At 40.2% G+C, this 21,346-nt stretch overlaps 1 protein-coding gene across 2 annotated transcripts in view; it reads right to left on the minus strand.

The window, feature by feature from the left end:
- Positions 1-19,136: 19,136 nt before the first annotated feature.
- The window catches only part of DCUN1D2 (defective in cullin neddylation 1 domain containing 2), a 50,985-nt gene continuing 48,775 nt past the window's right edge, over positions 19,137-21,346 (minus strand). For both annotated transcript variants that reach the window (XM_073614554.1, XM_073614555.1), the window contains one exon: positions 19,137-19,676. In XM_073614554.1, coding sequence (XP_073470655.1) covers positions 19,597-19,676 — 80 coding nt within the window. In that variant the 3' untranslated portion in view covers positions 19,137-19,596. The remainder of the gene's footprint in view (positions 19,677-21,346) is intronic.

Here is a 21,346-nt window from a genome sequence, read left to right on the forward strand (position 1 = left end):
TGTCCCGCTCGTCAGTTTATTATTCTTTTTAGTTCTCTTTGAAGCCTTAGAATGGGTGTCTCTGTAAGTCATTTAATCTGTTACCATGGCAACAGGACAGAGTCATTGAAGTTTGACAGGAACTGTTGTTTTATCCAAGGATGCCAAAGTTTTTCAAATTTTGGAATTTGATTTTGATCGATGGCTACCATCTTAGCATGGGACATTGTATTATTCATTCTGTGAATTGTTTCTGCTAGTACCAATGTAGGAGATTTCCATGCCTTGGCCACTGTTTGTTTTGCAGCCGTTATTAGTTGGATCATAAGTTTGAATTGAGAGAGTGTTAACCATTCCGGTTTTAGATTAAGTAAAGTTAAATATGGATCTGGTTGTATTATTTTTTTAAATATTTTAGATGCAATCACGAAGACTTCCTTCCAGAAGGTTTGGATTACTGGGCACGTCCACCATATGTGTAAATATGTGCCTATTTCTGGGCATCCTCGAAAACAAAGAGCTGAGGTATTAGGTGAATATTTTGCCACTCTAGCGGGTACAAGGTACCAGCGAGTTAGGACTTTATAATTTGTCTCCAGTGCTAAGATGTTGGGTGAAGATGACTTAGATGTGAGCCATATGTTAGACCAATCCGTGTCTTCTAAAGTTCGTCCCAGGTCCTCCTCCCACCTCTGAACGTAAGAGGGTCTATTAAGATTTGCTACTCCATATAATTGATTATAAAGTGATGAAATTGTACCTTTAGCAAATGGATCTTTTGTACAGATTGATTCAAAAATGGATAATTGGGATAATGGTGTATCCCCCTTTAGGAATGGTGTATAGAAATTTTTGATTTGGAGATATCTAAATATCTCAGAGTTTGGTAGATCATATTTTTCTCTAAGCGATGGGAATGAAAGGAATGATTTAGATGCTATGAAGTCATTTAGTGTCTGAATGCCTGATGTTGTCCAAGCTTTAAAAGAATTTGGGTAGATCCATGCCGGATAAAAGGCCGGATTTCTGATAAAAGAAAGGAGAGGATTGTGTGGAGATTGTAACTGATATTTGGTTTTTAGTTTATCCCAGAGAGATAAGAAGTGTTTAGTTATGGGATTATGAATTTTAAAGCGGTCTTTAGGATCAAGCCATAATAAATTTGATATTAATAGAGGGTCATTTTCTGAAGCCTCTATAAATACCCATAATGGGATTTCCTGTTTTTCATGGTATTTGGACAGACAGGCCAAATGTGCTGCTCTGTAGTAGTTAGTAAAATTAGGGTATCCCAGGCCTCCTTTATTTTTGGGAAGATGTAGTGTGTGTATAGGTATACGTGGTTTAGAAGAGCCCCATATAAACGAAGTTGCTCTTTTTTGTACTATTCTCAAAAAATAGGAAGGAATTGGAATAGGGAGGACTCCGAATAGATAAAGCAATTTGGGTAGAATAATCATTTTGATTGCATTAATCTTCCCTATCCAGGATAAAGGAAGTTGCGACCATTGTTTTATTAGATTTGTGATCTGTCTTAATACAGGAGGATAATTGGTTGAGAATAAGTCAGAATGAGATGCTGTTAAATGAATTCCAAGATATGGGATTGATTTTTCTGCCCATGTGAATGGGAGTGCAGCCCTAGCCGGGATCAATTCCATGTTTGTGAGTGAAATATTAAGCACTAGGCATTTCTTAGGATTAATCATAAGGCCGGATAGGGCTGCAAATCCATCAAGAGCTGGTATTAAGTTAGGACCAGAGACCTGTGGTGATGATAGAAAAAGTAATATATCGTCTGCAAATATACATAGTTTGTTTGTAATACCTCCTACTTCAATGCCAGTTATAGTTTGGTTTGTTCTGATGTATTGGGCCATGGGTTCGAGTATAAGGGCAAATAATAAGGGAGATAATGGGCAGCCCTGTCGGGTACCTCTTTCGATATTAAAGGCTTCAGATTTGTATCCAGCATATTTTATATAGGCTTTGGGTTTATTATATAATGCTTTGATCCATGTTAAAAAGTGGGGTCCAAAACCCCATTTTTGTAATGAATATTGCATATATTGCCAGGATACTGTGTCAAATGCCCTCTTAATATCGAGAGATAGAAAACATAAAGGGATTTTCCGTTTTTTAGCAATATGTGCCAATAACACTGCCCTGCGTATATTATCGCCTGCCTGTCTATTTGGCATGAAGCCTACTTGATCTCTATGTATTAATTTTCCTATAATGCTATTGAGGCGTTTTGCTATTATTTTTGCTAATAATTTAATATCAAGGTTTAACAGAGAGATAGGCCGATAATTCACACAGGAAGTATCATCAGAAAGGGGTTTTGGGATCATACAAACAATTGCCATTGGTGTTTCTTGCCGAAAAGAATGTCCATCTAGAAGTTTGTTAAAAGTTTCAGTGAGAATGGGAGAGAGTATTTCTGAGAATGTTTTATAGTATAAAGCCGAGTAGCCGTCTGGGCCTGGTCTTTTGTTAAGTTTTAGGTCTTTTATGGCGTTAGCAACTTCATCTATAGTTATAGGCTCATCCAAACTGCTTTTTTGATTCTGAGATAACTCAGGTAAGGTTATTTTTGAGAAGAAGGATTCAGCCTCTGTAGGATTAAATTCATTGTTTGTCTTGTATAAAGTTGCAAGATGTGAGTGAAATTTATGGACTATTTTAACTGGATTACAAGTGTAAACATTTTTTGATAATTTCAAACGTATTGGTTTGAAAGATTTGTTAGTTGAATTTAATGCCCGAGCCAAATATGTACCTGGTTTGTTTGTATTCATGTAGAAATTGTGTTTGGAGCGTTTGAGGGATTTATCAACTGACTCAGTGAGAAATAGATCGTATTCCAATCTAGATTTTTCCAGATGAGATTTTGTACTCTGAGATGGATTATCTTGAAATGATATGTAGGCTGCATTAAAATTGAGTTCTAGTTTTTTTGCTAGATTTTTGCGTTCCTGTTTAAATAGTGCCATTTGTCTTTGTATTGTACCACGCAAGACAGGCTTATGAGCTTCCCACAGTGTTATTGGGGAGATGTCTGTTGTATTATTAATTGATATGTATTCCTTTAAAGCTTGTTCAATGGCCATCCGATGTAGTGGGTGTTTGAGCATTATGTCCGGTAAGTACCACGTTGGGTCATGCGCTTTTGGTATGGCTGAGGCTATAGTAGTGTATACTGCATTATGGTCAGACCACGGAATCGGAATTATATCTGATGCAATAATTTCTGGTATCATTCCTATTGTTAGAAAAATATGATCTATTCTGGTGAAGGTTTGATGAGGGTGCGAGAAATAAGTGAATTTCTTTTTCTTTGGGTTACTTTCTCTCCACGAATCTACCAGATTGTATTTGGAAAGAAGTTGAGAAAAAGGTAATCTAGAGGTTATTTTGGATGGTGTAAAAGGTGATTTATCTAGAAATGGGAGGAGGACCTGGTTCGAATCCCCACACATTATCACTGTTCCTATTTTGTGTGTATTAATCACTTGTAATATATGTGAGAGGAATGGTGTAGGTTGTTTGTTAGGAGCGTAGTAGGAAATCACCGTGATTGCTGTATCCATTATATAACCCATGAGTATCAGGTATCTACCTTCTGGGTCTTTAATTTCTGATGATAAGGTGAATGGTGTGGATCGGTGAAATGCAATTAGAGTTCCCCTTTGCTTGGTACAGGCAGAAGCCGTGTAAATTTGTTGATAAAAAGGAGAAATATATTTTGGAGTAGAATCTTTGGTGAAGTGTGTTTCTTGGATGCATGCTATGTGAGCCTTCTTGTTATGGAAAGTACGGAAGGCTTTGGTCCTTTTTTGAGGGACATTTATTCCCTGAACATTCAGGGAAAGTATATTCAGTGGTGCCATGGCAATAGATCAAATAGTTTTGACTTACTTTTTGTTATGCAGAGCTGACTGCGCAGATCAACCTGTGTGGACTGAAGAGATGAATAGATAGAAAAGAAACCAGTGAATTCTGGAGTAAAGAGTAAACAAAAAACATATGAGATTAGATGATACATTGTATAAATTATTTTTTGCAAGTAATCACAATTTACCCGTGAAAGAGAGTAAATATCTCTCTCAGGGGAATAAGTGCCTTCGTCACACTCCCACATAATATGGTTGGGAGAATGAGGAGGGCTAATGGGGGTACACGGATCTTCCGCTTACAGGAGAGAAGTGCTATGTCAAAAGACATCAAAATGATGTTTCATTAATTGGAGTGCAGAATATAGTTTTTGTTGAAATTATTTATTCCAGGGTGGTTGTATATGGTTAGTCTTGCCCTAGGCTAAATAATTCAGTTAGAAAGGTACTGTTAATAACTTTGGTATTGATGAAGATAGTTTGAATTATTTTGGGATTTTAACCCTTTTAGAGTAAACAATTACATATTTTATTCATATGTAACTGTTTAGATATGTTAACTCATAAAATTGAGGTTGTATTGCTTCAGATTAGAATAAACAAAAACATAATATATTTGTTTTAAGAAAAGAAAGAAAAAGCTTCCATTACTTCTGGATTATTAAACATATTTGTCCTAAAAAGTAATAAATCTATTGTTATTACCTGATAATATATAACTGAACAAGAATTTCCTTATTTCACTTATATATTCTAAGGCTATATGAATCAGAAGTAATAAGAAATATAACTGGAATGTAACATTATCCCACACAGTGTGTGACTATCAGAATGCAGTTACATTCAGTTATAAATATAGGTTTTTTATAGAGAACCATCTCTTAGTATAATAAATGAAGAGATATCAGGAATTAGGATGTCAGTCCATTGAATCTTCTTGGTCCATGGATGATGTGGCATAACGGCCTCTTTTGTGAGAATGATGATTCCCATTTTGTTCTGAAATTTTCTGGGTGCTGCCTGAAGGTGAAGATGATGCCATTCTTCTGCGTGTGGGGGTGTTGCTGCTTGTGGGTTCTGTCAGATTTAATTTTAAAAGGGTTTGTTGTAGTTCATCTGCTGATCTGCTTCTGTAAATTGTACCTTGGTAGTTAAATCTGACTGAAAAGGGGAAGCCCCATTGATACATAATGTTGTGGCGTTGCAGTTCCATTAGTTGGGGTTTCATGGATCGTCTTTTAGTAATAGTAAGTTGGGATAGGTCAGCAAAAATTTGATAATTGTGTCCTTGAAAATTAAGTTCCTTTTTTTCTCTTGCAGCAATTAGTATTTGTTCTTTCGTTCTGTAATAATGAAATTTTGTGATTATATCACGTGGGGGTCCATCTTTCTTTTTGGCTGTGAGGGCTCTGTGTACTCTGTCCAGTTCTAAACGTTCAATAGGGATATCTGGCTTTAGTTCTTGTAATAGAGCAGTAATAGTAGATTGCAGGTCTGTCACAGTTTCAGGTATTCCCCTTATGCGTAAGTTTGAACGTCTGGCTCTATTTTCGTAATCTTCGAGCTTAGTTTGAAGTATTAAATTCTCTTTTTTTAATTGTTCCAATTCTGTTATATTTTCTTGGGTTGTAATTTCAATTTCATCAATTTTTATTTCTAAGGCTGCGGTGCGGTTTCCCAGCTCTCTTATTTCTTTGGTTAGGCTTTTTGTTATTTGGTCTGAGGTTTGTTTTAAAGCCTTATGAAGCATCTTTTCAAATTGTAATAATATTACTGGGGATGCTGAGGAGGCTTGTGGAGAAGTTTGTGAGAGGATTTGTTCTGTATCTGACTCAAATGGAGAGTCTTGCTGTGACATTTTCTGTCTGTGAGGGCGCCCTGATGCTGTATATTGTGAGGTGACTGGAGCTGCTTCAGCTGCAGTGAGTGCCTGTGAGCTCTTTGTGAGGTGATTTTTATTTCTGCCACGGTTTCCTCCCAGTACCATATTTCCTGCCCAAACTTTCACAGTTTGTTCCCTGGGGCAAAAATGTTCAAATGGATACCTTTTGAGCCTGCAGGCTCCGCTTTGTCCTTCTCTTCTCTCCTTAGCGGTGTGGAGCTCTAACAATGCATGTCTGCTCCGCTAGGCTCCGCCTCCTGCCCCAAATGTGGAAATTTTCAAGGAGTATGAATACGTTTTCAAGGCACCGTACACTTTAAAATAAAACCACACTTCAAAATCCACTAAAAATGTTTTAACAAAACAGTTTAATAAACTGGTCATCAACTGCCAGAGGTTTCACACAAAGTGAATCTGTCTTACACCTGACCAATTTAAAGCCGTATTAAACCAAAACCAAACATATGATATATTGCAGCATACCAATCCTTAGATGTGATGGCTGCATTTGTTTTCTTTTTTTAGGCTTTTCCCCTCTGTTTTCACCTGGTGATCTGCCCAGTAACACACCTCCTGTATTAGAGTGCCCCCACTCTGGATGAAGGAGCACAGGGGGCACCATTGGACAGCAGCATTGTCAGTTGGGGGGAAGGGGAGTGTTAGCAGTACTGTTAGATTTAGATACGCTCACAAATTGAAGCCAAACTCCAGCTCACATTTTATAAGCAGGTTACAGCAAACAATTCTTTTCCTTTTGGGATAAAGGTTTTATATGAATAAATAAAAGCTGATCGTTGTAAGCACCCCTGTCAGTGATAAATGGTTTGTGTCAACCCTCTAACTGCTACATATGCAAAAGAACGTCTTCTTTTGAAAAACAACATATTTATTGGCTGTAGGAAAGAAAGTCTAAAAAAGAAAACAAATGCAGCCATCACATCTAAGATAAGCTGCAACAGAATAAATGTTTGCCTTTGGGTTTAATCCCGCTTTAAAGATATGATGAGTATATGATAGAAGAAATACATAAGCAGATGTTACTTTCCATAAAAATAGTATACTATCATGACTAGGAGATCCACAGATTAAGGAGGCTAAATTATATACAGATTTAGGCATGTGATAGATGGTGCAAATTTCACCATGGGTTGCAAGAAAGAAATTTCCACGATTCCCCCATCAACACAGACAGTGCTGAGAGGGGAATCTCTCCTACCGAGCCATTGTCCCCTGGGGGAGAAGACTGGTATAGCCGCCAGCAATAATCGCAAGTGAATCCAGCAGGCTGGTTGTACCCAAGTTGATCGATCGAATCTTGGATGTCTGGTCTTAGTCTTTTTTTTGTCCCCTCTTCCACCACAGTCTTCCTATTGGTCCTTTCATAAGACAGGCAGCCTCCAACACCAACATTGAAGATCAGGAAACATGAGTAGCATGCCCAAGCCTGACTTTAACATGAAGGCCAGGTTTGCAAAGAACTTCAGCGAACAATATCTGGTATATGGTTTTCAATGAAGACAACCTTTGCTTATGTGTTTTTCATTGTATGTTCAGCTTGAACCTTTCTGGTGTGTGACAAGTTACTGTAAAGCAGGGACGTGCGGTGAGGTCAGTGGCTGGCGAGGCACTGGCTAGAATTAGAGCCAGATACACACAGGTTACATACGCCGCCATCGTTAGAGTGAGAGCAATAATTCTAGCACTAGACCTCCTTTGTAACTCTAAACATGTAAAAATTTATGGAGATTTGTAAGTACTGAAGTTTGGCACCATTCCACGAGTGTGCGCAATTTTAAAGCGTGACATGTTAGGTATCTATTTACTTGGCGTAACATCATCTTTCACATTATACAAAAAAAATCAGGTTATCCTTAGTGGGTTTTTTTTTTTTTTTTTTGTTCATAAAAGTTTTTTTCCAAAAAAAAACACTTTTGGAAAATTACTGCGCAAATACCGTGTAACATAAAAAGTTGCAACGTCCACCATTTTATTCCCTAGGATGTATGCTAAAACAATATATATAATGTTTGGGAGTTCTGAGTAACTTTCTAGCAAAAAAAATAAATTATTATTACGTGTAGGAGAAAAGTGTCAGAATTGGCCTGGGTGGCAAGGGGTTAATTCCATAAGAAAGTAATATACAAATAATTATCATATATTGTTTTTGAGGTAATTTACTATATTTTAAAAATCTGTACTCAAGCAGGTGGCCTAACAGACAAATTACTAAAGTTTGAAGTTATAACTTCCAACCAGTAATTTCACAGTAAATAGATAAATAAATTATGTTATAACATATAGCATAATAATATATGATTTAGCTTGATTATAACAGTACCTTTTTAACAGCAGCAGATTCTCATTCTCCCTCTTAAAGAAGAAGTACCGCCTGAGCTTTTTAGGCTGGACTTCTCCTATGGGTCACAGGAGTGCAATACGTTTTGCACTCCCGTTTTCAGTGGAGAGTGGTGGGAAGTCCGCTCTCCGCTGACATCACTGCCATCAGTCGAGGTAGCGCGCCATCCCGACTTCCTAAGTCTGGATCCGCCAGCTGCCTTGATTGATGGCAGTCTCAGCGAGCCAAGATGACCTCTCCCTGCCCCTCCACAGCTCATCGCTCCAATGAGCGTGGAGAAGCAGACCAGGAGCGATGCTGACTGACAGGGGAGGGGAGAGAACCGAGCCATCGGCGATGTTCGGTGGCTCGGTTCTCAGTGCAGAGACGGCGAAGGACAGCTGCAGCATCAGTCTGATGCTCGATCCACCGAGGTAAATATGATTAGCAAAAAAAAAACATACTTCTCGTTTAACTGTGTGAGAAAAACATGGGATTGTGGGTAAATCTTATACACATAAACACATGTTATTTCCTTCTAGTTAAGAAGGCTGGGCTGGAAGGGAGCATTTGTGTTTTAAACACATGACCCTTCTATGACACTGCAGTAAGAGGAGTGCCTCCACTGCAGCATTTTTATTGGACAGCTGGGTTTAATGGTACTTTACCATTGGTCCAAGACTCCAAGCTGTCCATTGAGCTCAGTGCCTCTGGCAAGAAGTAAGAGGCACTGTAATCTCATCCCCTCAGTCTGCTGCAAACAGCGTGCGCCAGCTTGTATTTAAAGTGGCCGATCTGTATGTAGCTTCTGACAGACTGCACAAGGAGTCCCGTATCTCTGGAACCATACGTCATAGGAGCCCCAAATTTTTACCAGTGGTGGGGTAGGACTTAGGAATTTGGGGTCTCTGTGACCTCAGGACACCGAGCTACGACCCTCGAAGCTTGATTTTTTTTTTTTTTTATATGTTCATGGCAGGTGAGGCTCTGTCTCGCCTGCCTGCACATCCCTGCTGTAAAGTTAAATGACCTTATCTTGCATATTCAGTTTGAATAGAATGTACTGTATTTTTATTGTGACAACAACTAATCCCTGGCTCAAACATCTTATAACTTTGTTTTATTCCCATGTGCCAGCTAGGGAAGAGTTAAACCAATATGATATAAGCTAAACAGATTTGAGGTGGTCTGTGAAGTATGCTAAGCCATCCTAAAAACAATTTTGAGGCTGGATTCATACATATGTGAATTGGATGTGCATCCAATTTGCATGACAGGTGAGTATGAGTGTCTCTCAATATAACCAGTTCACACAGCTCCAGGGCGGGCGCAGTCTGCATTCAAAAAAGGGTCCAGTGCATCTTTGGGTCTGATTCAGGCACAAATTCGGACTTGAACCAGTGAACAGGGATGATCCGGACCCCAGGCAAGAACCCGCGGCCGCAGAATATGTGAACCCAGCCTAAAGCTGAAGTCCATTCAAGAAAACGTCTTTCTTATACTCATCCTCCTATGCAAAGGGTCTGATTTACTAAAGTGTGAACTGAGGTGACGTGAAGTGAACACAAACATGAAACCATGTGCAGAGAAGTTAATATATATTTACAGTGTCTCACAAAAGTGAGTACACCCCTCACATTTTTTGTAAATATTTTATTACATCTTTTCATGTGACAACATTGAAGAAATGACACTTTGCTACAACTTAAAGTAGTGAGTGTACAACTTGTATAACAGTGTAAATTTGTTGTCCCCTCAAAATAACTCAACACACAGCCATTAATGTCTAAACCGCTGGCAACAAAAGTGAGTACACCTCTAAGTGAAAATGTCCAAATTGGGTCCAATTAGCCATTTTCCCTCCCCAGTGTCATGTGACTTGTTAGCGTTACACGGTCTCAGGTGTGAATGGGGAGCAGGTGTGTTAAATTTGGTGTTGTCGCTCTCACTCTCTTATACTGGTCACTGGAAGTTCAACATGACACCTCATGGCAAAGAACTCTCTGAGGACCTGAAAAAAAGAATTATTGCTCTACATGAAGATGGCCGAGGCTATAAGAATTTCCAAGACCCTGAAACTGAGCTGCAGCATGGTGGCCAAGACCATACAGCAGTTTAACAGGACAGGTTCCACTCAGAACAGGCCTCACCATGGTCAACCAAAAAAGTTGAGTGCACGTGCTCAGAATCATATCCAGAGGTTGTCTTTGGGAAATAGATGTATGAGTGCTGCCAGCATTGAAGGGGTGGGGGGTCAGCCTGTCCGTGCTCAGACAATACGCCGCACGCTGCATCAAATTGGTCTGCATGGCTGTCGTCCCAGAAGGATGCCTCTTCTAAACATAATGCACAAGAAAGGCCGCAAACAGTTTGCTGAAAACAAGCAGACTAAGGACATGGATTACTGGAACCATGCCCTGTGGTCTGATGAGACCAAGATAAACTTATTTGGTTCAGATGGTGACATGCGTGTGTGGCAGTAATCAGGTGAGGAGTATAAAGCCAAGTGTGTCTTGCTTACAGTCAAGCATGGTGGTGGTCTGAGGCTGCATGAGTGCTGTCGACACTGGGGAGCTACAGTTCATTGAGGGAACCATAAATGACAGCATGTACTGTGACATACTGAAGCAGAGCATGATCCCCTCCCTCTGGAGACTGGGCCGCAGGACAGTATTCCAAAATGATAACGACCCCAAACACTCCTCCAAGATGACCACTGCCTTGCTAAAGAAGCTGAGGGTAAAGGTGATGGACTGTCCAGGCATGTCTCCAGACCTAAACCCTTTTGAGCATTTGTGGGGGATCCTCAATCGGAAGGTGGAGGAGCGCAAGATCACTAACTTCCACCAGCGCTGTGATGTCATCATGAAGGTGTGGAAGAGGGCTCCAGTGGCAACCTGTGAAGCTCTGGTGAACTCCATGCCCAAGAGGGTTAAGGCAGTGCTGGAAAATAATGGTGACCACACAAAATATTGACATTTTGGGTCCAATTTGGATATTTTTTCTTAGGGGTGTACTCACTTTTGTTGCCAGCGGTTTAGACATTAACCTCCCCGACGGTATTCCCGAGTGTGGCTCGGGGTTAAATTTCAGCACCATTATCGGTAACCCCAAGCCACACTCGGGATTACATTGCAGGATCCTGGTGCAGCTTTACTTACCTTGTCCCCAGGATCCTGCGATGTCCCCCGCTGTGTCTGCGGGCTCTGTCTCCTCTGAAGCCTCTCCGTGCCAGACTCCGTTCCCTGCGAGGGTCGCGACGCACGGGGCGGAGCCTAGCGGCAAATAAAAAAAAATGTACAAACCATAACACATACAGTACTGTAATCTTGCAGATTACAGTACTGTATTAAATTATTTCACATCCCTTTTGTCCCTAGTGCTTTGGCCCATGCCCTGCATGCAGTTTTATGTTATATATACTGTTCTTTCTGCATGGAAACTGGAGATTGTCCATAACAACCAAAAAGTGTCCCTTTTCGTCAAAAGTGGCTTTAGACCAGCTAGAAAACAGCGATGGTAAATTAGAACATGTGCAGAATTGAGCGATAGTGAATTGTGGGGAAATTTATTTTATTATTATTATATTATTATTATTTTTTTAATTATTTATATTTATTTATTATATTATAATTTATGTTTTTGTGTTTCAAACTTCATCATACCCGGGATATCTACTAGACTCTTGTTTGGACAGATTTAAGTGTGTTATTGTTAAGAATTACAGGCCTACAATATAAAACACCCAATTTCCATGCAAAATAATTGTACCACTTTCAGCACCTAAAATCCGAAATAATCATACCGCCAGAGAGGTTAATGGCTGTGTGTTGAGTTATTTTGAGGGGACAGCAAATTTACACTGTTATACAAGCTGTACACTCACTACTTTACATTGTAGCAAAGTGTCATTTCTTCAGTGTTGTCACATGAAAAGATATAATAAAATATTTACAGAAATGTGAGGGGTGTACTCACTTTTGTGAGATACTGTATATACACCTTATTACCAAAAGTATAGGGACGCCTGCCTTTACACGCACATGAACTTTAATGGCATCCCAGTCTTAGCCCGTAGGGTTCAATATTGAGTTGGCCCACCCTTTGCAGCTATGCAGCTATAACAGCTTCAACTCTCCTGGGAAGGCTGTCCACAAGGTTTAGGAGTGTGTCTATGGGAATGTTGGACCATTCTTCCGGAAACGCATTTGTGAGGTCATGCACTGATGTTGGATGAGAAGGCCTGGCTCGCAGTCTCTGCTCTAATTCATCCCAAAAGGTGTTCTATCGGGTTGAGGTGCAGGCCAGTCAAGTTCCTCCACCCCAAATTCAACATTCCATGTCTTTATGGACTTTACTTTGTGCACTGGTCCAAATCATTTGGTGGAGGGCGGATTATGGTGCGGGGTTGTTTTTCAGGGGTTTGGCTTGGCCCCTTAGTTCCAGTGAAGGGAACTCTTAAGGCGTCAGAATACTAAGACATTTTGGACAATTTCATGCTCCCAACTTTGTGGGAACAGTTTGGGGATGGCCCCTTCCTGTTCCAACATGAGTGCGCACCAGTACACAAAGCAAGGTCCATAAAGACACGGATGAGCGAGTTTGGGGTGGAGGAACTTGACTGGCCTACACAGAGTCCTGACCTCAACCCGATAGAACACCTTTGGGATGAATTAATTAGAGTGGAGACTGCGAGCCAGGCCTTCTCGTCCACATCAGTGCCTGACCTCACAAATGCGCTTCTGGAAGAATGGTCAAACATTCCCATAGACACACTTAACTTTGTGGACAGCCTTCCCAGAAGAGTTGAAGCTGTTGTAGCTGCAAAGGGTGGGCCAACTCAATATTGAACCCTATGGACTAAGACTGGGATGCCATCAAAGTGCATGTGCGTGTAAAGGCAGGCGTCTCAATACTTTTGGTAATATAGTGTATACAAATATATATGAACTTCCCTGCACATGGTTTTATGTTTGTGTTCGCGTCACCTCAGTTCATACTTTAGTAATTATAATATAGTGTATAATCCCCTACCCATGATTTGATGTCTGAAGTGCATACTGGTAGAAAGCTACCATACACTTGTTGGCTGAACAGCCGCTGTATGGAAACACATGCCAGTCATTGTTTTGGTACAATAGACTGGCAGGAGGGATTTGTCCATCTGCACTGTTTGTGCAAATGAAGGAATCAGATTTTTTTCCACAGGCTAAATCAAATAAAGCTAGTCATGTACAGTATGCCCAGCTTATAATGTCAATTTCCTATAGCAGTGTGGGAATCTTTGGCATTAAAGCAGAGGTATAAAAGCACCCAAAGCTATACAGTACCTGGTTTAAGTGAATCTAAAGGCTCAAGGGTTTTTTACCTTAATGCAGTCTATGCATTAAGGTAAAAAACTTTCTGGTGCAGCTCCCCCCCCCCCCCCTTATACTTACCTGAGCCTAATCTCGATCCAGTGAGCAGCAGCTCTCCTGGGTCTCTCCTCATTGGCTCACACAGCAGCGGGAGCCATTGACTCCTGCTGCTGTCAATCACAGCCAGTAAGCCGATGAGGAGAGAGCAGGGGTGGGGACGAGCTGCACTGTGTGTGTGGACTTGAACTGCTTTTTATCCAATGACTAAATTATTAGTACTACTCTCTAGGGGTTATAGAGTTATACACAACTCAAATGTAGGTCTATTATCAGTTATTTATATTAATTTTCTTTGCCTAACCATTTATGCATACCTGATGTCATCTTCCATGGAGTATGGTTGAGGTATCATTATGCCAACATTCATCTTTCCCAATTAGGCCCTCCTTGTTCTTATACTATGATTGGACACATAGTGAGGAAGAAGGCTATATTGCCTATATTATCTATCTTAATTTTATTAACAAATTTTTTATTTTTTATTGTTACGACCTTATGGTGTATTCCATTGCCATTCTTCATCCCTATATGTTTCGCCAATTAGACTGTACTATACTTGCATAATGTCCAGATAGGTGCATAGGTAAACCGGCACTGCGGCTGCGCACGCAGCCGTTTTCTTTCTAACAATTAGATTGACTACTATAAATTACTTGACCTCCAGTGACCAGGTACGCCTCCTGAAGACGTAACCACGAAACGTATGTTGAGGCGGTACCTGGTCACGTTGCCCTACGACATATCTGGGCTTTCTGGTTGTCTACGGAGGTTAGTGAAACGCACGCCCCCCCCCCCACGGAGGTGGACGGGCTAAAGATCTAGCCTGTGTGTGAAAAGCCAGCCTCATCCATGTGGTGTGACAAGCCAGCAGCCCCAGTGTTGGGTAGGCACTTTTTAATGTAAGGAGCCACTTGGCTATTCTTTTTATTCCTATGTTTTAATAAACGGTATCATGCTATGGATGTTTTTCGATCTTCTTGCATATCCTGCCCCACACTCTGAGGAAGAGGGTTCCTTGTGCATATCCAAGTCATACTCATATGCGAGCAGGCATAAACCTGCCAAAGCGATATTTGGCTTTCTTTTTAAATAAAGAAGTCAAATACATCTGGTAAGCAGTTAATCTATCTGCTCACATTGTGTGTTTCTACTGATGTGATGAAGGATTGCTCCCTATGAAATTCAGCTATTAAGATCACCTTTGCAACAATCTTTTGGGATTGGATTATCGCTTTTTTTAGGACTGTATTATATGTTTTCTGCCTCACTTGGTTATGTTAATGTTTATTCACAATTTAATTGTTTTAGATTTTTCTAAACTTTTTTTTTTCATAAGAATTTTTCACTGAGTGTTTTACATGTATATTCATGGTTTAGGTATGCTTATTCATTCACATTTGTTGTGTGGCATGTCAATGTGGATGATATAACTAGCGCACCCTATCTCATGTTTTTTTGTATTTAGGAGTGTTTATTACTTATCAGGGGAGCAGCTTTTTTTGATTCTTTTGCTCACATTTTTATTTTATTTGTGGCACAGAATTTTTTTCTTTTTCACATTTTTTGCGATACGGCATTGAGTCCCTGTAACTGACAATTGTGCAGTCGTGCGACGCTGTACCCAAACAAAATTGATGGCCTTTTTTTCCCCACAAATAGAGCTTTCTTTTGCGGGTATTCGATCCCCTCTGCGTTTTTTATTTATTGCGCTATAAACAAAAAAAAAAGAGAGACAATTTCGAAAAAACAAAACAAAATTTTTTACTTTCTGATATAAAACATTCCCCCCCCAAAAAATGTAAAAAAACTAATTTATTCATCAGTTTAGGCCGATATGTATTCTGCCATCAATTTTTAGTAACAAAAATTACGTATATTGATTGGCTTGCGCAAAAGTTATCCCGTCTACAATATAGCGGCGGACAGATCGGACACCTAACTGACATTTTTTACGCTTTTTTGGGAACCAGTGACATTACTATAGTAATCAGTGCTAAAAATATGCACTGTTATTGTACTAATGACACTGGCAGGGAAGGGGTTAACAGGGGCGATCAAGGGGTTAAATGTGTTTCCTGTAGGTGTTTACTAACTGTATGGGGGAAAGTGTAACTGGGGAAACACACAGATCCATCTTCCTGCATAGCAGTAAGACAGGATATGCGTGATCTTACCTGTCGGAACAGAGATCTGCCTTGTTTACACAGGAAGATCCCCATTCTGTCACTGCGAGGAATGATTGTGGGTGACAGAGTCCACCGGACACGCTGATTTGCTCCCCCACTGGCAAATCACCCACAAAAGCGAGTTCCCGAGCGGAATCGTGCCACCTTGCCACAGTATAATGACGGCGGCTGGTTGGCAAGTGGTTAACTGACAATTGCACGACACTGTACCCAAATAAAATTGTTGTCCTTTTTTTCCCCACAAATAGAACTTTCTTTTTGGTGTTATTTGATCACCTCTGCGGTTTTTATTTTTTTGTGCTATAAACAAAAGAGAGACTGACTTATAGTGGGACTGCGATATTGCGGTGGACAAATCAGAACCTGACACTTTTTGGGGACCAGTGACACTAATACAGTGCTAAAATAAATGCACTGTCACTGTACTAATGACACTGGTAGGAAAGGGGTTAACATTAGGGGCGATCAAAGGGTTAAATGTATGCATAGCTTGTGCTTACTCACTGTGTGGGAGGTAGTTTGATTAGGGGAAGGCAAGGATCCATGTTCCTGCTTAGCAGAAACACAGGATCAGTGCCTTCCCTTCTGACAGAACGACAATGTGCCTTGTTTATATAGGCAGATTGACATTCTGCCTGTGCCCTGTACAATCGGTGGGTGCCGGCAGACATCGAGTCCACGGTACCTGCTGCTGGGCTTCCGCTGCGTGTGATCACAGCAAGAGCGGGTCGATGCCAGCACGTGCGCCCCAGACCCGGAAGTGTCAGATCACGTACTAAGTACATGATGTGGCGTAGTATGGCTGCCCTGCCGCAGTAAATGTACAGTGGGCAGTCATTAACTGGTTAATCATGGTTCCATGGAACCTAAGGGTTCCCATAGAGCAGGGGTCTCCAAACTTTCTAAACAAAGGGGCAGTTTGTACAGCACACATATAGCTCAGTACACTGTTTATACATGTCAGTATACACAGTGCAGCTCACATACAGCTCAGTACAGCATTCTGACATGTCAGTAAGTGCCTGAGAACTTGTGAATGTGTGAGGAGCAATGCCTCATGGGACATGTAGTCCTGGGCAATAGAAGGAAGTGAGTAATTCTAAAGGCAGACCTTTTTTTACCTTGATATTGGGGCACTCTATACTATACTTTGTGGCTTGCTATTGGGGCACTCTAAAGGCAGGAGGACCAGAAGCGCTGGTGGGGGACCTCAGAAGAGGAGAATCAGGGCCGCGCGCTCTGTTATCACCGGGACAATGAGCTGATCAGAGATCGGAGTAAGGGGCCGATCTCGGCCTCTTACCACGTGATCAGCTGTCAGCCAATGACAGCTGATCACGTGATGTAAACAGAAGATCGGTAATCGGTATTTTTTCCTACATGCTGTCAGCTTGAGGGGAAAAAAAAGCCGATCACCGGCTTCTGTCAGAGGGACATCGGTCCCTCACACGGAGAGCCGTGGCTGCCTCATCTGTACTCACCAGTGCCAACGACCAGTGCCCACAGTGCCACCTACCATTGCCCACCAGTGACACCTATCAATGCCCAATAGTGCCTCATCATCAGTGCCACCGATCAATGCTGCCCATCAGTGTCGCCCATCAGTGCCACCTTTCATTGCCTCCTCATCAGTGCTGCCTTATCAGTGCAGCCTCATCAGCGCACATCAATTAAGGAGAAAAAAAGACTAGTTTTCAAAATTTTATAGCAAACTATGAAACGCTTTTTTTTTTTTTTTTTTTTAAATTGGTATTTTTATGTTTTTTTTAGCAAAAAATAAAGAAAACCCAGCAGTGATTAAATACCATCAAAAGAAAGCTCTATTTGTGTGAAAAAAAAAATGATAAAAATTTCATTTGGGTACAGATAGATACCCAATTGGGTACAGCACCGTAAGCTGAAAATTGGTCTGGGCAAGAAGGGGGTTTAAGTGCCCAGTAAGCAAGTGGTTAATATACAGTAACAGATGTATATCCCCCCACCCAACCATATAGCTTTATGTCTGACTCTGAGTTAAAATATCCTGTATATCCGACTTCTGGGTATATTATATATATATATATATATATATATATATATATATATTTCAATTTTAAAATGCATGTAACTTCTGAATGAAAACCACATACACTGTCCAAAAAATGAATCCAATCGAGAAGATTTCTATTCTGCTCCTTCCAATTTTCCTGTCACTGTGGTCAAAAATGAACGTCAATTTGACTCCACTAACAATTAGAAATACAACAACGGTTCTTAAAATGTACATTTGGGAAGGAAAAATTTGTTTGTGTATGGCCGGCATAAGGGACAGCAGGCGAAGGGCTTGTATCCAGCTACCTGCTTAAGACAAGGGAGTCTGTCATGCATAATATTATATTACAGTCCTATCTGAAAATCTGCAAAACAGCGTTTTTTAGGGCTTTTAAAAAAAAAAAAAATGTCTTTAGATAAAAATGTTGATCTCTGATTCTGATTATATGTGCCAGATTCAACCTCTAATAGTATATATATATATATATATATATATATATATATATATATATATATATATATATATACACACACACACATACAGTATCTCTGTCTTCTGTCTGTTATTCTCACAGTGGATTAGATATTTTGTTCCCTAATCATATAGCTAGCTATTTTTATTTAGTACTGCATATAAATATTCAAGAATAAATTGTCTTTTTTGAAACTTTACATATTAACTAAATTAAACACCACACTTTAAGGTTTTTATCCGATTCATCAAAACAATAATTGGCCAACTAATCAATTATCAAAATAATTGTTAGTCTCAGCCCCAGAATAAAACAATACCCCATCTTTGGTGTCAGGGGGAGGAATTGTGCCCCATTGTTGGTTTCATTGGAAAGAATTCTGCCCCTTCAATGGTGTCAGTGGCTGGTATGATGTCCCATTGTTGGTATCAGTGGCTGAAAATAGTGCCCCAAGGGCCGGATAAAAGCAAGCAAAAGGGCCAGTTTGGAGACACTGATCCAGAGGTTGCTAGGGGTTTCTTGAGCAATCGACAATTTCTGCATCTCAGATAATCTTTTAAGCTATCTGCTATTCTTCTCACTGACCATCACACTAATGTATCAGGCGTTGTAGACATAGTCGTTTTTAGCAGGGGTTCCCTGAGATTGGAACATTATTTCAAGGGTTCCTCTGTGTTGAAAAGGTCAAGTAAGGCAGGCATAGACTAAATTCTTGGGTGGTATTGTATTTACGGAGCACCAGCTGTGTTTGCCCTGACCTATTTATGGCTTAAAATCATATCAATATAATGTAATCGGAGACTCTCCTTATTTTAGACACAGATATATGGCAACCCTACAGAGCAATGTACTGTTTATGCACAGTTAAAGAATTAAACTTGCAGCTAAAAATTAATAGTATATTGAAGATACAGCAATAAAAATGCAACATGGCATGTAAGATTCCATTAGAGATTTAATTTACAACACAAATACTGCTTTTTATATAGATACAATATAATACAGCTGTTCAGTAACTGCTGGTGTTTATTCTGGCTTGTAAACTCAATGGCATGCTCTTTCATTTTTTGTCTTAGAATTTGTTTTAATAAAATGGCCTCTATTGAAACGACTCCAATGTATAAAATCATGCAATCTCTACATCCTATAGGATACAACCAATATAAGATATGAAGCCAGCATCCTACAAACAGCCCGTACTCCCACTGTGGGATCTTCTCATCTTGCCAAAAGCCATCCACCATAATGTTCTAAGGCAGAAATCAGACAGTGGCATTTTCCATGTCCTTGTGTCCAGGTGACTGTTGCACGCACACTCTCAGTTGTTGGCGAAAAACAGTCTTCATTATCTAAATGAAATGGCAAAAGCTTCACTAGTCCTTTGCAAAAGTTCATAGTTAAAGAGCTTTGCGTTTTTCGCTTGTCACTAATGGTCTTGCATACTCCACGAAATCATCTATAAGAACAGGCCATGCCCCTAGAAGACAAATTAACAAAACTAAATTATTCACAGCACAAAATACTGCTGAATATTCTAACAAAGAAATGCTTTTAAATGTGAAGGCTCCAGGGTTGCCTTTTTAACCCTGGTTACAGAATTTAGGGAGTCATTGATCACTGAACAGTGCTGGATGCTTGTTTTAGGTTAGTGACACATTAAGTAGTGAACCCAGGTTAGGATAATGTTCCAAGAACAATTTAAATGCAAATACTTTTCAAAGACCAATTCAGCAATGGAAGCCCAGATATCTATAACCTCACAGTTGACCTAAGAACTGCATATAAATCACACAGGATTGCGCTGCATGTTCCTGTGCGATTCACATGCAGTTCTGTGCGGTGCGGTTTCAGCCTATCCATTTTGAATGGGCTGATTTTGCACAGCATCACACCAAAAGTAGTGCATGCATTCCTTTTGGAAACACACTGCAGCTGGATCACAAGGTACATTTGTACCATGTAATCTGGTGCAGGCAAACGCACTGTTTGCTACCTGTGCTTGGGGTGTTAACTTTGCACCGACACCCGCTGCAGATCACAAGCACAGTGCAATTTGACTGTGGTGAGGGAAATCAGCATGTAAAGCAGGTTTCCTGCACAACATTCTTTTTTTTTAACAAACAGATGTGCTTTATTGTCACAAAAGGGAAAAATGCAAAATACCAATTGACATAGTACATAACACTTCATGGAAGGTTTACATAAATGCTCACAGATCAAGTTGGTGTGGACAGTCTTAAGGGACAATGCATAGAAAACATCAATACTGTTAATACTATAGGTATAATAAAACCTCCAGTACCCAGAAGCCTTCCCCACCCCCCAAAAGATTATTCACACAATAGACTGTATATCATTAGAAGGATATCCATGGAGCCCATACTTTTTTTAATTTCCACGGACAGCCTCGGTTAATATACAGGTAAAAGCCAGTAAATTAGAATATTTTGAAAAACTTGATTTATTTCAGTAATTGCATTCAAAAGGTGTAACTTGTACATTATATTTATTCATTGCACACAGACTGATGCATTCAAATGTTTATTTCATTTAATTTTGATGATTTGAAGTGGCAACAAATGAAAATCCAAAATTCCGTGTGTCACAAAATTAGAATATTGTGTAAGGGTTAAATTTTGAAGACACCTGGTGCCACAAACTAATCAACTGATTAACTCAAAACACCTGCAAAGGGCTTTAAATGGTCTCTCAGTCCAGTTCTGAAGCCTACACAAACATGGGGAAGACTTCAGATTTGACAGCTGTCCAAAAGGCGACCATCGACACATTGCACAAGGAGGGAAAGACACAAAAGGTTATTGCTGAAGAGGCTGGCTGTTCTCAGAGCTCTGTGTCCAAACACATTAATAGAGAGGCAAAGGGAAGGAAAAACTGTGGTCAGAAAAAGTGTACAAGCGATAGGGATCACCGCGCCCTAGTCAAGATTGTGAAAAAAAACCCATTCAAAAATGTGGGGGAGATTCACAAGGAGTGGACAGCTGCTGGAGTCAGTGCTTCAAGATCCACCACCAAGAGACGCTTGAAAGACATGGGTTTCAACTGCCGCATACCTCGTGTCAAGCCACTGTTGACCAAGAAACAGCGCGAAAACCGTCTCACCTGGGCTAAGGAAAAAAAGAGCTGGAC

The sequence above is a fragment of the Aquarana catesbeiana genome, linkage group LG02 (genome assembly GCF_042186555.1).
Source record: "Aquarana catesbeiana isolate 2022-GZ linkage group LG02, ASM4218655v1, whole genome shotgun sequence".
Taxonomy (NCBI): Eukaryota; Metazoa; Chordata; class Amphibia; order Anura; family Ranidae; genus Aquarana; species Aquarana catesbeiana.